Source organism: Osmerus eperlanus, chromosome 4, assembly GCF_963692335.1.
Source record: "Osmerus eperlanus chromosome 4, fOsmEpe2.1, whole genome shotgun sequence".
NCBI classification, from domain to species: Eukaryota; Metazoa; Chordata; class Actinopteri; order Osmeriformes; family Osmeridae; genus Osmerus; species Osmerus eperlanus.
This window is the reverse complement of record NC_085021.1, coordinates 17375990-17392449: the sequence shown is the minus strand read 5'-3', so window position 1 is coordinate 17392449 and position 16460 is coordinate 17375990. Positions and strand designations below refer to the sequence as shown.

At 42.8% G+C, this 16460-nt stretch overlaps 1 protein-coding gene across 4 annotated transcripts in view; it reads right to left on the bottom strand.

The window, feature by feature from the left end:
- Positions 1 to 16460, bottom strand: part of mib2 (MIB E3 ubiquitin protein ligase 2) — a 32374-nt gene that overhangs the window by 14274 nt on the left and 1640 nt on the right. The window contains exons 1-8 of one of the 4 annotated variants that reach the window (XM_062459756.1): positions 15406 to 15845; positions 11170 to 11547; positions 10001 to 10172; positions 3821 to 3927; positions 1863 to 2057; positions 1570 to 1712; positions 1102 to 1209; positions 415 to 519 (exon numbers count right to left, since the gene is read on the bottom strand). In XM_062459756.1, the coding sequence (XP_062315740.1) occupies positions 415 to 519; positions 1102 to 1209; positions 1570 to 1712; positions 1863 to 2057; positions 3821 to 3927; positions 10001 to 10172; positions 11170 to 11392 (1053 nt within the window). In that variant the 5' untranslated portion in view covers positions 11393 to 11547; positions 15406 to 15845. Of the gene's footprint in view, positions 1 to 414; positions 520 to 1101; positions 1210 to 1569; positions 1713 to 1862; positions 2058 to 3820; positions 3928 to 4576; positions 4947 to 10000; positions 10173 to 11169; positions 11548 to 14200; positions 14405 to 15405; positions 15846 to 16460 lie in introns of those variants that run through there. The other 3 variants (XM_062459754.1, XM_062459755.1, XM_062459757.1) reach the window with 3 other exon arrangements.

Genomic DNA, 16460 nt, shown 5'->3' with positions numbered 1-16460 from the left:
CCATTGTTATTGGCATTATTTGGTTCATGCTAATACACTGTTCAGTTTCCCATCTTCCTTTAAACCATAGGGGAATTAGTTTGGTTGTTTGCCCAATATTTAACCCCCTACAACAGAAAGGTGGTTCCCAAATACGTGGGATGTTCCCTCTAAATTACAGGATGTTATAGGACGTTTCATGGAAGCAACAGCAAATTAAACTCTGAGAAAAGTTGGTGCAAGGGTACAGGACAACCCCAGGTTACAAAAGGTTGCACCAGATTAAAAGATGGGTAATGCCAGGATAAAGGTTGCAAATGTCAACGCCAAGCTAAAAATAGTTGCGTAGTTAGCGCCAGGGTAAAGATTCTAGTGTCAGGTTACAGCATAAGCAGAAGGCTACACGAGTTTGAATATTAGGCTAGATGAACATACAGGTGCCATGCTATCAGTCCACTCTCCGTGGCCGGCCTGAAGTCTTTTTACGTTGTCCATATCCTCCAGCACCCGCACCAGCTCTCCAACACCAAAAGTATTCACCTATGAAAAACAGAAGAAAATGTGATCCCTGTACATTTAGTCATTTAGCAGACGCTCTTATCCAGAGCGACTTACAGTGGGTACAGGGACATTCCCCTGAGACAAGTAGGGTGAAGTGCCTTAACCAAGGACACAACATCACTTGGCATGGCTGGGAATCAAACCGGCAACCTTCTGATTACTAGCCCGATTCCCTAACCACTCAGCCACCTCCCTGTAGTGCTGAATATCTCACAGCCATGCTAATGATAATCTGAAATGCTAGCTTCTCTCCCCATTTATCCTCTTTGCACATATTTACATTTACATTTAGTCATTTAGCAGACGCTCTTATCCAGAGCGACTTACAGTAAGTACAGGGAAATTCCCCCGAGGCAAGTAGGGTGAAGTGCCTTGCCCAAGGACACAACGTCAGTTGGCATGACCGGGAATCGAACTGGCAACCTTCGGATTACTAGCCCGACTCCCTCACCGCTCAGCCAACTGACTCCCGACATATCCTAACGCTCAATAATATTGTTAGTCATTTTCATCACAGATTAGTATGTAGTATTTCGACTTGATAAACTTGATTCAGTTTACCTTAGTGAGGGCCCCAGGGTGGAAAGTCCAGCGAATGTTGTTGCTGTACTGAACTCTGACATCCCCCCGATCCGTTATCCTGTGGACCGTCCCGATCCTGCAGATGTACTGCAAACACACGCCACATTCAGACGTGACCTTGCTACTTAAACAGCAGCATTGATTTGACACCAACATGTTCGGCCTGATCTCGCTCTGCCAGGTTCCACCAGAATACGGTGCTAGGGGTAAATATGTGTAGGGAGATTTACAAAACGGTAGGCAGCTCAGTAAACCGCTCTACATTGAACACGTGTGGCTAGTGCAGTGGAAGTCACGTAAACTAGACTGAAATCCACCAGTAGATACAAGGTCAGAAATTCTGTCTTCAGCTCTTTTTAGGAGTATAGAAAGACAGCAGCAGCCTCTTTCTGACAGGGTGAGTGTAGCGAGAGAAGCACGTTGGTTTGGTAGGCATCAGTGCTGTACCTCAGCCATTTTAGGGTTCCAACCTCCATGTCCCTCCTGCATCTGCCTGAGGATGTCCACCTCAAGGAGACACTTCACCTTGTCTCCCTGCTGGAAGTTGTGGCTGTCTGCACTCTCCTGCCTCTGCAGCTCAGCATGCTCTCCTGAATCACACACACATGACAGAAGTCATGCTGTTGGCATGAACAGACACGTCTACAATACATGCTCTTTCATAGCCTTAATGCTGATCAACAAGGCACACTATTCTCAGCCACTGTAGCTTATGATCAACCGGGTTTTAAGTAGCTTACCTAGCTTTGGAAGGTGGTCTTTGTAGTAGAAGCCTCCCTGTACGTCTGATACGTATTTGAGGTCCACCTTGCCTTTGTGACCCATTCTGTAGACATTAGTGGTGCCATTGGACCATGTGACACTGGCCACACTTCGGCCAGACTCTGTGTCCCAGCCACGAATGTCCACTACCTTCCCAACCTTGCCTTCCCCTCCTGCACGCACACACACACACAGGCAGGCAGACACCACACACACACACACACACACACACACACACACACACACAGGCAGGCAGACACCACACACACACACACACACACACACACACACACACACACACACACACACACACACACACACACACACACACAGGCAGGCAGACACCACACACACACACACACACACACACACACACAGGCAGGCAGACACCACACACACACACACACACACACACACACACACAAGCAGGAGAGGGCAACGGTGTAGGAGTTTTGGAGAGAGTAAGAGAGCAAGAAAATGAGCTACTTGGGAAAAGTCTCAAGAGGAACAGACAAAATGAAGACGGATCATCCAACACCATAGGAATATTATGGGATGTTGTGGGGGCTTTGGTTGCATGCAGTCAGACACAGGAATTTCTATTGAAAAATCCAAAATATTGTGTTAATAGGATAAAGAAACACATGAAAGAAAATGGCCAATCCACATTTCATACACCACAAGATGCACATAATGTATCTGTATGAGAGAAACATTTAGGGGAAATAGGACAAATGTAAAACCGAAACATGCAAGTGTGCGAGAAAGGCAAGACCCTATGACACAAGGTGATTTAACACATTCAATATGAAGTCATCATATCCTCCCAGTAGTATAGTATAGTTCAGAGTAAAGTAGTCATGTATTCTACACGTTTTCAGAATGTTCTTTTTACATTTCCACACAAACGGACAATGGCACGGTTAACCTCTCTAGAATATTCCAACAGTTGGACAGGTAACCTCAATGCCTGAGAGCATGCATCAAATCAGCTGTCCTTATGAAAAGGACCACATGCACCATTCAAAACTGATGACTGACTAAGCTAGACCCTTGGGGTTTGCTTTCAAAGACACCAAAAGGACATTTTGACTCATTCGACCAGTACTCTAGCACAGAAGGGAGCCAATGTCAGTCCCAAAGCTAAACCAAAAGAGAGAACGCAGCCCAACACAGCTACATAACAATGACAAGCTGAATTTCTCCCAGTCTGCCGTCAAAAAAGTTGAAGGGGGTTTTGACAGTAACCTTGACAGCATCTCTTCACTTTAACTGACCAAAATGGCAGTTTTTAATTCATTGTATATTCGGGCCAATGACAATCTTAAGAAAGTACAACAACATTTTTGATTAAGTACTAAGTATACAAACCTCTGCGGTCTCTAAAGGGGTTGGATAGGGACTTGTGAGCCAAATTCCCTTGACTCTCAATGTACAATGTTATGTGAATCCACGGAAGCCCATGGCACTGACGCCAACAACACCCCATCTCAGAACAGCAAATAACTCCAAAGACCATTTTACTTCCCCATAGTTACAACACATGCTATAATTAGAGTTCATGAGACTACTTTGTGTATTCAAGCACACATACTGGGAAAAAGATCAAAAAAGAAAACAAACAATGACCTAAATCATGAATAAACTTGATGTGAACACATCTCTTAAAGAGCATCTGTGTAACAAATTCAAGTGGCTTTGGCTTTAAATAATAGGCATATAAAACCTAATTGTTACTTAAAACGAATGACTACACTGTTTGAGTTTAGTAAATTGAAAAAGACATGATGTTTGGGGATGAGGTTACTGGACAGAGGAAAAAACACTTGTAGACACACTTCCACGTGAAAGAATGTCAACAGGCATGCAGCCATAGCTGGCCGGGTAGGACCTGGTTAGTACGAGTGAAGGCTGTTCATTTGCTACCCTCACTCACCGTCTTGGCTGCCCCAATCCCAGTCCGGTCCACGAACTACTTTCACGCCTTGGAAGATTCCTCTGAGGATGATGCGTGGGAGGTTCTGCCTCGGTGCCAAGCTCACTCTGTGAAGACCAGAAGTACAAAAACCACATTCTCCATGAAATTCTGCGCTGGAACAGCACTGCTATAGAACTCAGAGCTGGAAATCTTCAGTTCAAACGTAATCTCCCGGAACATTTAAAAGACTGATGGGTCTTTTCTATATCCCATTGCTTGGAAACGTGTTGGATAACAAGAACACCTGACGCTGTGTTCTATAAGTAAGCCAACCGTCTGGTCTATATAATACACCCACTAAGTTGCACAGACAAACCAGACATGCCACCTTTAACAGCTCTAGCTTAGAGGCACGCAGAGTCCTACAGTGTAATCGTAAAAAAAACATATATACAAATAAAAGGGGGACATCTTTAAAGACAAAACAGAACACACCAGTGGAAATGTTTGGAAGACAAAGGGAAGGATACTATGTGGTTTTTGCAAAAGGGAGATTGCTAAATTGCTTGTCTGAATCAAGAAATCGTCTTTGTTTATGAATGAACTTGCTTAAAAAGACTTAAGCCACGTTAAATTAAAAACACATTCCTAAAATACCACATAGCCACTTAACAGTAGATACATTCTAGTGAAAAATGGCTGTCAAAAGTCTATTTTAAACACTTAAGCTCAGAGTTACTTCAGATAGAAAGACCGAAAACCTTGGAGACGTACCTTATGGTAAAAATTTGGTCAGATCTCGGTGCAAAAGAACTGCCTATTCCCATACTTTCTTGACAGGTTCAGCATCCAGCTTTCATTTCTATCGTATACTTTTAGCAAGACTTTTTACAAATCCACTGTGTTCAAAACAAAAAGAGGCCTCCTATGGGCAGTCCTCCACAGGGATATAGAGAGGTTTCACCTTTCCTACATGTCTACATCCCATGGGTAGGACAACAGGTTTGTAGTCCATACGCACCAAGAACAAGAGGGATTTCAGCGCAATAGTCAGGTTATGTATCGTTCACCTCATTCTGCTTGAGAGATACCAGGAAGAAGGCAGCACCTTTGCTTCCGAGTAGCTTAATGTAGACTGACGTATATCTCAGTGTTGGCTGAACTGTGCTGAGGGTTAGGTGCATGTGGCTAAAACCAGAGCTGTGGGCCTAATCCCTAGACAGCAGGCAATCAGGAAGCAGGCTGCCAGAGAGCAAAGCTAAGTGTGTGTGTGTGTGAGTACGTGTGCCAGGAGTACACTCACGTCAACACAGACACACAACATATGGCTCCTTAAGCTTGTGTTCAGAGGCCCTCTGAGGAGACCGGCATATATTTTAATCTACAATACATACGACAAGACAAGGCATTATAGTCTAATTGCTAGTGGAGGGGATTCAACCCTGCAAAATGCTTTAAAAAAAAAAATCTGTACATGGTAGATGTAGTGATTTAGCTGAATTAGGCTGGGATTCATTTTAGTGAATGGGTAGATTAGGAAGATGCTCAGAGTGATCAATAAGTAACTTTGTTAGTCTGACAACAATATGTCACGGCTGGTGATCCAAACAAACAACTCAAAACCCATTAATGTTAAAAGACAATCAAGTCTAATCAATCAAGATCCTGTCAGAAATGTGTGTCCTTGAGGGGAAGGGAAGGGACTTTGTTGATACGTTTCTCAGTCATTACTTAAATAAGCTACCTTGAGTGAGAGCAGCAATCCTTCAAGGGATGTAGACGAATAATCCCCCCCCCTCTCATGTCCAATCAGGTCAAGGTCAGTACCTGCTGACATATTGTCAAGAGTAACAGAGAGGGAGAGTCTGGAAAAAGGAGTAAGCTTTTGAACTCAACAACAGAGGCCTAACGAAAGCTGGTGTGTGTTCATATCAAAACACAACCAGTACATTTGACCTACTAGCTGTTTACTGAGAATGATTTACATGTGACGAGGGATAAACCAGGGAAATTCCAACTTTCTTTATCCACTAACACAACATAATTGTCATTGGTAGCACCAGTGAGTTTTTTTAGTTGTTGGGAAATCAGATGCTTGGTAACTGAGTGACATACAAAAATTACTACAGCACTTGTTAGGCCACAGTTACCTGTCACTTACGTGATATGTGACATCTGGAGATGCTACAGTACGTTTCCTTGCCAGCTAAATTATCCCATGATACCCAGGGTAGAAACTGTCTGCAAACTGCTCTTACTCAGCTCTTGTTATGGTGACTTGGTCAGAATTGTAAATAACTATAAAGATAAGGAGAGAGACAGAGACAAGATTTCCTTTGGGGCAAATGAGGCACACAAGGAGGTGTGTTTGCCTCCTTGTGTGTGAAGAGTGAGGAGGCTGTGCTGAAATGCATGATGTGCAGAACAAGGATTACAATAAGTCTATGTGGGAGACACTGTCTGTATCAATGTGTGTGTGCTCTCACGAGCCGATTAACCAACAGGGAAGTTGCTGTTGCTTTTATCCTTTCACTGAACATATGGACATCCATATGCTGCACTGCACATTGTCAACAAGTAATTAGTTACACACGTCACAATATGGCAGTTACTATAATAAACCTCAAACAAAATTAACAATAATGTCATTTCGATCATATGAAACTCCACCCCAGACAGAATTAATTTGCTATTTTAATATCCAAAGTGACAGAGCACTTTTCAAACCCTAAAGTAAATAAACAATAAGGTGCAGTAACCACACATTTGCAGTGTGGGTACACGCTAACGTGCTAATCTGCGAACATGAAAATGCTAATACCTTAATCCATTTAGTAATTCTGTTCATTACAATACAGTTCTTCCACACTGCTAGTTCAGCTCTACTCAAAGACCCAACCCCCAACCAACGTCTAAGTGAAATCGTTGTTGGCTTTAGCCTATCCTGCTAACACTCTTTCAGCCCACAGCCACTTACTTGGCTACACCACGCTGAAAAGGGCCAAATCCTTTCGCCACCATAACACTAGCCGTTCTCGGGAAGGAAGTTGACCAAATTCAACTCCCCTAGTTGGGGGACATTATAACATCTGTGTGTTCTTAAATCTATCTGACAAGGCAGAGGAGCTTTGAATGACATTAGAATTTTCAGCTTTTGAGATAGAGACTGGCTTTGTGTTAAATCCACCAAACCCAAAGCAGGAAGTGCAGTGCTACTTTCATGATGTTTATGCCCTTTCCCACTCCAGTGCTAGCCCCCAATGAAAACCAAAATTTCTTATAACTCTCGTGTGTGTGTGTGTAATAGATGCTATAAGAGATACCAGTAGTCTTTTGTCTGTGTCTGTTGAAAAAGTGATTTCGGTTAAACATGATCCAGATAAATCCGAAACATGAATGTAATCTTTAGAGGTATGGATGGCATGTGGTGAGCATGAACTGATATAGCAAAATGCTCATAGGCAAACTAATAAATAATAAATGAGCTATGGTATGAAGAAGGGTTAAAACATTGATGTCAAGCTAGATTTCATTTGTGTATGTTCCATGATGTTGTCTTGACAAAGAAAAGTGAAAGAATGTGTAGTTCTTCAGACTTTTCACAACATACCATAAGTGGTTTAGAGATCAACTGCAAGTGAGGTTAAGATTGAGAGTAATAACATTCTGTGGCTTTCACTACATTAACTTTTTTTATACTCAATTAGCCTGAAGAGAAGTGAAACACATATCCAATTGTCTGTTGTTTGCATTGCGGAAGTCTACGACTTATGTCTCAAAGACAATGTGCTTGTGGATTAACCGTCTTGGATACAACAAATAGTTTAACACCCCTCATCCAGAACGATGGTTGCATAAGAGTGAACAGTGCTTTTTTTTTCTTCTTTCTTCTTCATCCGTCTAACACTCCATTCCTCATGTGTCCTCTTCACAAGGCCACAGATGTCTGAAGGGTCCATTCACATCAGTGCTTGCGGGCTGACTTCAGATGAGTCACAGGCTCTTATGCCACTTTAGACCAAAATATATCCATTCATGATCAAGATGTCTCCCTGGGTTACATCTCACGCTTCATAATGAGGCTGACAACGTTCTATTCAGAGTCCAGAGACCTACTTTAAACCCTTTTTTCCCCCCTTACTTTGCTAATCTGTTATGATTTGGGAGTACCAAAGTTGAGTTTGATTCAGTTGTTGTTTAAAACCTAGGTGATTGTAGATCTTTTCATTGTTAAGATGATCACTCAAATTACACTTTCTATTGTGTATTTTATCATCTTGGCTGGTATTTGGTGAAGTTGAGAGGACTAGAAACAACCTTGGTAAACATAAGATTAAAAAAGACAGTTTAGACTCACTGTTAGTCACTCCTTGACTTATCAGTCACAACATTTGTAGTTTGTTTATATTTCAGATGTTGATGAAAGGAGAAAAGTTTAGATGTCTCACATAATTACTTGTTAATTAAAGCAAAACAAGATTATAATTAGTGCAGGCGACAATTAAAAACTGAAATGATTCGCTAAAAACTGATTAAAACCATCACTCGTATTTCAGAACAGCCTTTTTCCATTATAATGGAATGGCTCATGATAAATGAGCCAGAACGAGAGAATGCTCTGGCCTTGGTTTGAAAAAGCTCCTAGAAAAAGGGATGTGATCCATTCTCAGGCCTGTCTGAAGGACTTACACTGAGGTGTTTGTCCTATCCAAACACTCTGGTTTAAAGAAGGACACTGCTGAGCCAAACAACATTCAGTCTCGATGAGAAATCAATAGTGGAAAAGAGAAACCCGAGGTAGGGGACGAGGTCAGAGAAACACAATGTCAAGTGTCAGAACTTTAACAAAGGCCACCGCTTAGAAAAATAGGCCAACTGAATTTCATATCTACATGGCAGGAGACCAGAAAACCTACTTGACTTAAATGGTTTTTCTACACTTATGATACAAAAAAATTATTCATAAGTATGCAGTGGCATAACGACATCTCTGACGTTGATAACAAACCAAACCGTTTCAAAATCGGTTGAAAATTGAGCAAGTTATGGTCATTTAAAAAGTACATGTAGCACCAACACAATGTTATGGGTGAGAGTTGACTGTAGCAATATGGCCGCCATGTGCGGACGTTCGACTCCGTTGGCTGGCAACGCGGACGAGACATCTAGCTTATATATATATATATAATATGGTACATTTGTTTTGTTAAACCCATCCCTTTTATCTTCTTATCATAATTGCTATAGTCTCCTCAAGTGAGTTGGAAGCCTATTAGGTTGAAAGATGGAGAAGAAAGAGCAACACAACTAATATTTTCTGGCTGTCTATACCATATATATATATATATATATATATATATATATGGTCTATATAGTCTATACTATAGCAATATATATATATGGTATAGACAGCCAGAAAAGATTAGTTGTGTTGCTCTTTCTTCTCCATCTTTCAACCTAATAGGCTTCCAACTCACTTGAGATATATATATATGGTCTATATAGTCTATACTATAGCAATATATATATATGGTATAGACAGCCAGAAAAGATTAGTTGTGTTGCTCTTTCTTCTCCATCTTTCAACCTAATAGGCTTCCAACTCACTTGAGGAGACTATAGCAATTATGATAAGAAGATAAAAGGGATGGGTTTAACAAAACAAATGTACCATATTACTGTGTGACTTCTACTATATTCCAATTATTAATTGCAATATTACTGGGAAGACTACTTTCACAACATAAAGAGCTTCATGAATGGGTGACTCTTGAGAAAAATGTTAAACATTAAGTTTCAACCTTGAGGATGCCCCCTTCAACACTTAGTGAGCACACACAGCAGAAAAGATTCCCTTGACTGGTATAATACAGGCAAATTCTGTGCCCCATTTTACGCAGTGTACCTCATGTAGTTAAAATAGGCACAGTCCAGCCAGTTGACATTAAGAAAGTGCCCTTAAGGGTTGGAAGCTTGATGAACTGATGCAGAAGACTGGATGAGGGCAGATGAGGGAAGGGATCACCTCATGGCATCCATGCTTACTACGCAGATAAATATGGGGAAATAGTGTAAATAGTCCTGATAAAATTCCTAAGATAACATTTCAATCAAGGTGAATCCAAGACTGCTGAGTCAGTGTTTGTTTTCTGATACTACCCAGAACCCCCATGACAGCAGATGTGGTCCTCTACTCACGGTTGCGAGTGTGCAGTCTCGTAGCGCTCGAAGGCATGGCCGAGGTCATGCTTGTTGTTCATGTAGCACTGCGTACACAGGTCGTAGTCAAAGCACACCTTACACTTCCAGCGCATACCCATGATGCCGTGCTTCTTGCAGCTGTCACAGATGATGTTTGAGTGGCGTACACCTGGGGGAGTGTGAGAGGTGGGGGGTCAAGTTAGGCTGCAACCAAAATAGTTTTTGTCAAAAACGTGTCTTAAAACTTATAGGTATTGGTTTGAATTTTAAATGCTGTAAATTCAGCTCAAAGGGTCCATACATTTTATGCTAAATACGCCAAAATATAAATGGCATTAATACAGTACAGCCTAAAGGTCTGAGACCACATTAAACATTTCATGGGGGAATTGAAAGCCAAGCATTCAGTGACATCCCAAAAAGCTCTTTAAAACATTGTCAAATCATCAATCAGGTTTTGCATTTTCCATGCCAGCTTGAGTGCACGCTATCACTAAAGCAGAATTGGGCAATTCGGAATCCTAAAATATTCTGCCATTCATGTATGTTTTTCAAAGTTTTTCAATAAAATTGTTAAGTTGATATTATCATTTGTAATTAATGAATCTACATTCAAAACAAATACAAAATCAAGTAAATTATCTTGTCTCAGACTTTTGGAACCCTACAGTAGGTCTATAATTACACTTGCATAACAAATAATATTCAGTTGAACTCCCTTGAAAAACTGTTACTTAGACTCATTCCTTGATTAGATCAAATACAGCAAATGACGCATGAACAACAGATGACAAACAGATGCTTTTACTTTACACTAGATTTCTCCCTCTCCCTTTTTAACTCTCCTCCCTTTCTATTCTTTCGCTCCAGTAATTTAAGGCTCAGCGTCTGAGGCAGAAGATGCTGATCATAATGGAGCAGACTGCAGATGAATCCTGCATTAGTCTGTGCTATTCAATTCCAAAATAGAGATGTATCGCTAATGGAGAAAGCCGGCCTTTGCTCTGCTACGTTGAAAAAAAGAATTATTGCTTGAGGGGGCTTACTTGAGTCACAGACATGATAAAGAAATATGCCTAAATATACATTATTAATGCATGACTTAATGATCCAAAACATACAGTAAGATAGGGCTACCACTCAACAACCATATGAAATGTGCTCACCAATCTGGGCGTTGTCGTAGAGCAGCAGGTCGTAGGAGCCCTGGTAACCAGTGCGGTAGTTTGTGCGCGTGCCGCTGTCCCACTGCACCACCACCGTCTTGTCCGGTGTGGTGGTGCTGCCCTGCCGGCCGATCTCCACCACGGTGCCAACGTGGCCCTCGCCATCATCCTGGTTCCCCCACTTCCAGTCCAAGCCACGCACCACACGCATACCCACCTCCATGCTGCCTCTGCTGGGGGGGGCTGGTGAGCCAGAGGGCCGGGCCCTGGCTGCAGTCTCAGTGCTGCTGCGCCTCCGGGCCCTCGGCGGAGCAGGGCCGGCCCGCCCAGAGGACAGGGGGGTCACAAGGGGGGTCTCCGGGAACAGATCAGGGGTAACTATGGGACAGAAACAGAAAGATATTTATATTGGTGGGTCACTTTTTTTTTTGTTCTAATCTTAAACAACGGCCTTCTCTGGTGATGCTAAAGACACTGTATGTGGATCAATCCCAGTCTTCTGAGACAACTACTCACTGACAACTGAAGAAACAGACCAACCTATGTCATGAACTACGAAGATCTGCCCTGTGATTACACATATTTGGGTTGTTGCTGTATGATCGACCCACTTGCACACCCCACTGCTCATCTCTATAGCTTTGACCTGACACAGAAGCAGCACACACACAGCCAGGCATGGCCGACTGATGACTCTGCCATTTAGAATGCATGCTGCCTGTCACTTGAAACTAGAACAAAAGCAGGAAGTGGTTGTTCGTGTGGCGGGATGTGTCAGCGCAATAATAGGCATGTCCCCCTCAGTAAGGGCTGACAATAATAGCCCGATAGCCTTTAATGGAGTCACCCAGAACTTGACCAGATGGTGACTAAATGTCAAACGTCATGGGAAAGGAGAAAGTCTTTCTGCTGATAAATCAGAGAGCAATGAGGGTCAGCTTGTGTCCCTATGGTAGATTTACAGGCTGGGCTGCTTTCTGTGCAAAAGCCTTTGTAATATGTAGTGTGTATGTATACAATCATGTGTGATCCCAATAAGAGAGGTAGAGATTAATGGAAGACATACAATGTAGGCCCGCCTGATTCAAGTGGTAAATTATTGTTTTGGTTAATTTAGGTTGGCTAATCCACAGCAGGTCCGAGGATCTCATCTGAAGCGCCAATACAGTAATTCACAAACTATTTCACACTCGCCATTTCCAACACAGTGGGAACCTACAACTATTACAAAACCTCACACCACTAGCTACAGTAGGAGGCTTCACACTCAAAAACAACACGGTGGATGATGATCCACGGTGGATGGTGAAGTATTATTCAAACAATGGCAAACTGAATTCTGCAGTGTATCTTGTAGCATCATGTGGAATAAATGCATCCAAATCCAGACATAACAGAACAATCAAATGAGCATAGCATGTTAGAGATTATAGTGTTCTTATGGAGATTAGTGTCATATTGGTATTAAAAGCATCTGGTTAAGCATTAAAACATATGGGATTAAGGATCAGAGAGGGACAAACAGGCTGCTTATGCTGTCAATCTCCATGCCAAAATCACAGCTTAGATATAAACCAACCTGGTCTCAATGGTCAATAGTGTGGGTACAGCACAAGTGGATTTATGAGACAGAAGTTACAGAAAAATACCAATCTTCAATCCCCGTTCTCCAAATCCCTCTAATGAAATTCCTTGATATTGGTCTGACCACCATGCTGGGCTCTGTGTTTGTCTATGTGAGTGTTTGGAGAACCAATGTGCTGAACTTTGGCCAATGTAGCCCAGTTCACTTATGACAAAAATAACAACTACAACTGCCATGGCTTCCATAAATAACAGGGCCTCATGACAAGGAGCCAAAAACTAGCTCACATTCGCCAATTTCAATCGTGTTCCCGAGAGAGAAGCGCATCGGTCAATCGGCCACTATAACGAGGTTGACATATTGGGCCGGAGGGACCGCCACCCTCCCTTGGACAGCAGACAGCCCAAGCAAGGAACCAGGAGGCATGTTCAGAATAGACAGCACATAGAAAAGGTGTGGAACATCTGTGTTTGTGTCTGAACTAGTATCCCTCGGTTTAGAAACCCATCCTGGCAGAGCAGAATTGAAGGAAGAACATGCCACTCCAAAGGGGAGCTCCCCCACTGAATTGCCTTGTGCTTTCAATTCAACTGGAACTTCCGTTAGACTTCCGTTAGACCTACAAGGGTATACTGAGATCTCATACGTATTAAACAGAAGGAGCTCAGTAGACTCCCAGCATGGGAGAATGCCTACACGACAGGCTCTTATCCCAGCTTCAGAGGAGCACAATGATGACCTGCACAATAAAGCCTTTAGGTCAAAAACTGTAAAACTATAAGCAAAGAACTGTTATAGATGGAAACACAGTCAACATCCATGACCATAAATCCAATGCCTTATCTTATCTATTACATTTAGTCATTTTATTTATTTATATAAATAAAATGCGCTTTATTATATTTATCTATAACACCTTATAAAGTAGAAAAAGCCTGATAGCAAGAGGACAGAAACGGACAGTGGTCCGTCGGACAATGGGGCCGTCCAGAGGCCTGCGGCAGCGTGCGCTCTGGGTAAGAGGGCGCCGGTGGCTGGAGCAGAGGTGGCGGGCCAGGGCCATGGGGTGGCCCAGAAGTGCGGTGAGCCCTGGGCGGGCCACCTGCCAGTGAGCCATCTCTGCCAATATGTGTCTGAGGGCCAGGACAGCGACAAGCAGCCGCTCTCCGCCTCCTACAACAGATGGACTGGCCACACTGCTGAGGGCCTCTCACACAGGCGGGCGCATGCTCCCTCACACAAGCACATACGAATGCATACGTTGCATACACTTTGACATGCGCACCATTAACACTGACTTAGGACTACTCAATATCCAAAGAATGGAAATAATAACAAATATAAAGAGAAGTGAAGTCTATTCTCTGAGATATATATTGATAGTGTACTGTACTGATAGTGTATATTAAATTGTTCATTTAACAGTCAAATCAAAATAGAACTTACTCCCTATGATCTTAAGTCCATTTCTGAACATCTTCAATGGTTGGACTCCAGTATAGCTGCACACCATGAGCCTTGTGCTAATAAGTCAAAGGCTGGCCAATGTGAATACCCAATATCTTTGCTCTAAGAGCTCGAGTCCTATGGACCTGTCACCCTGCTAATAGGGGAATGAACCGGTTCCACAAGCTTCTGACAAACTATTTGCTTTGCTGTGAACTTTGCTCTTTGTTTTGAGACCGGGGTCTTTTTTGTGTGACAATTTTTGGACAATCTGAGTTTCTCAAGGACAGAGCATGCATGACTCCCTATTTGTGACAAACTTGCCTGTTTCGCAAAAAAGGAAAAGGGAGGGTGTGAAAGAAAAACCCCCATGATACTCTATTAAACCTTGTAAACCATTTTGTGACCATGATTATGACGAACCCAGAAATGCCCCTACAATACTGAGCTGGACTGAAACCTATTGAATAGATTGCACAAAAAAAGGTTTATTCAAATCTTATACTAAGTTATCTACAACAAAAGGTATGTTTCCACAAGAACAGATATCCTGAATAGCTTATCTATTCTGCTCAAAACATCCGTCTTGGAACCTTTATTTACACGAACGTGTGACAAACGAGTTCTGCCACACAATGTTCCTAATAAAGACCTTCAAGCACAAGAAATAGAGGGGAGCAACAATGAGTTTCTATTTGTAGGTCTTAGCAAACATGTGCCGGTGTGTGATCCCCTACTTATTACACAACAACTGAAGGTGGTCAGATGTCTGTCTTTACTATAGTTTTCAGCAGTGGACTACATGGCACAGTGTTAATACCGTAGCCATGGTAATGCTTGCTTCATTGATGATACTCATGTATCATAGGTCTCTTGTTCTATGTGCCCTGAATATTATATTATGGGCTAAGGATCCAATATTTATTTTAAACCAATAAAAAAAAAAAAAATGCGGTATACATCTAGGCTACAGTCTTTCATTTAATAGAGAATTACTCGAAAAACAAACACACTCATTAATATTCAATGAGCCTTTGAACCAAAACAATAAAGTGAGAACGGCAAAGTGAGAGCACAAGAAATGAACTGCATTGTCTAACAAAGGATCAGGAGAAAAATGGTCTGAAATACCATATAGTGTTTTCTCGTCACTGGGAATGTCATTGCAGCTTGCTAAATATACAAAGCTTGAGACACGGGTTTACCTGTTGGAATAGATTTTTGCACGACGAGCAAGAGAGACAAAAACCTGGTGGAGGAGCGGACTCGGCTCCCTCCTCAGATCTGGGCAAGATGGTGAGTGAGAGCGCCAGTCCCACCAGTAACTGGAACCCCTTTCCAGCAAAGAAAAAGCCAAACGTACGGCTGGAGGCGAGAATCCTGCTCCGTGGAGCCCTGAGACTGGACCAGATGAGGAGGAAGAGGGGGAGGAGGAAGAGGGGGAGGAGGAAGAGGCAGCCGAGTATTCCAGAGACGCAACACAGGCAGGAAGGACAGTGTTACGGCAACAGCATGGTGCTGCTACCGTCAGTGAGGAAGACAGCCAGGGTGGATTCAATCAGAGCTGGAGGAGAAAGAGGAGGAGAGTGCAGCAGGGAGAGTGGAGAGAGCCCTGCTGGAGGAAGGATGCAGCCAGCGTTTAGTCCTTTGTGCGCCGTGTCAGCAAGGATTATCAAAGGAGGAGGAGGAGGAGGAGGAAGCTGACAGGGGGGGCAGACTGGTTGTCCAATAAGCAGCGCATTCAGGTCGACCAGTACTATACACACACACACACCGCCTTTCTCATACATGCAGGCTGATTTGGACTCGTATGTATGCTCCGCTCAACATGCACACACAAAACATGTGGTTAAGAAAGACAACATTCTACAGCCTGCCTTCCTCATACCCCAGGGATACAGTCAACAGACGGGCAGGGAATATAGAGTAGGGGGAGGGGTGATGAGAGCAGGGTAGAGAAAGGGAGAGGCGGAGTGTTTGGAGACGGGAGTGTGCCTCTCTAGGAGAAGGAAATGGGCGGGGGAAGAGGGGGACTTGATGAATGAGCACCTGCCATGATTCTAATTTTCAATTCCTGGTTGGCTGTACGAATGTGTGTGTGTAAGTGGGAAGGCAGAGGAAATAGGATGTGTCTATGCACACGTACACACTTTCAGCCTTGAACAGTCCTTTAAATGTGGCAACAACTGTGAGAGGTATGTTTTACTACCAACCACACTGCATACTATGGACACTGGCACTCAAGACACCACTGACACAT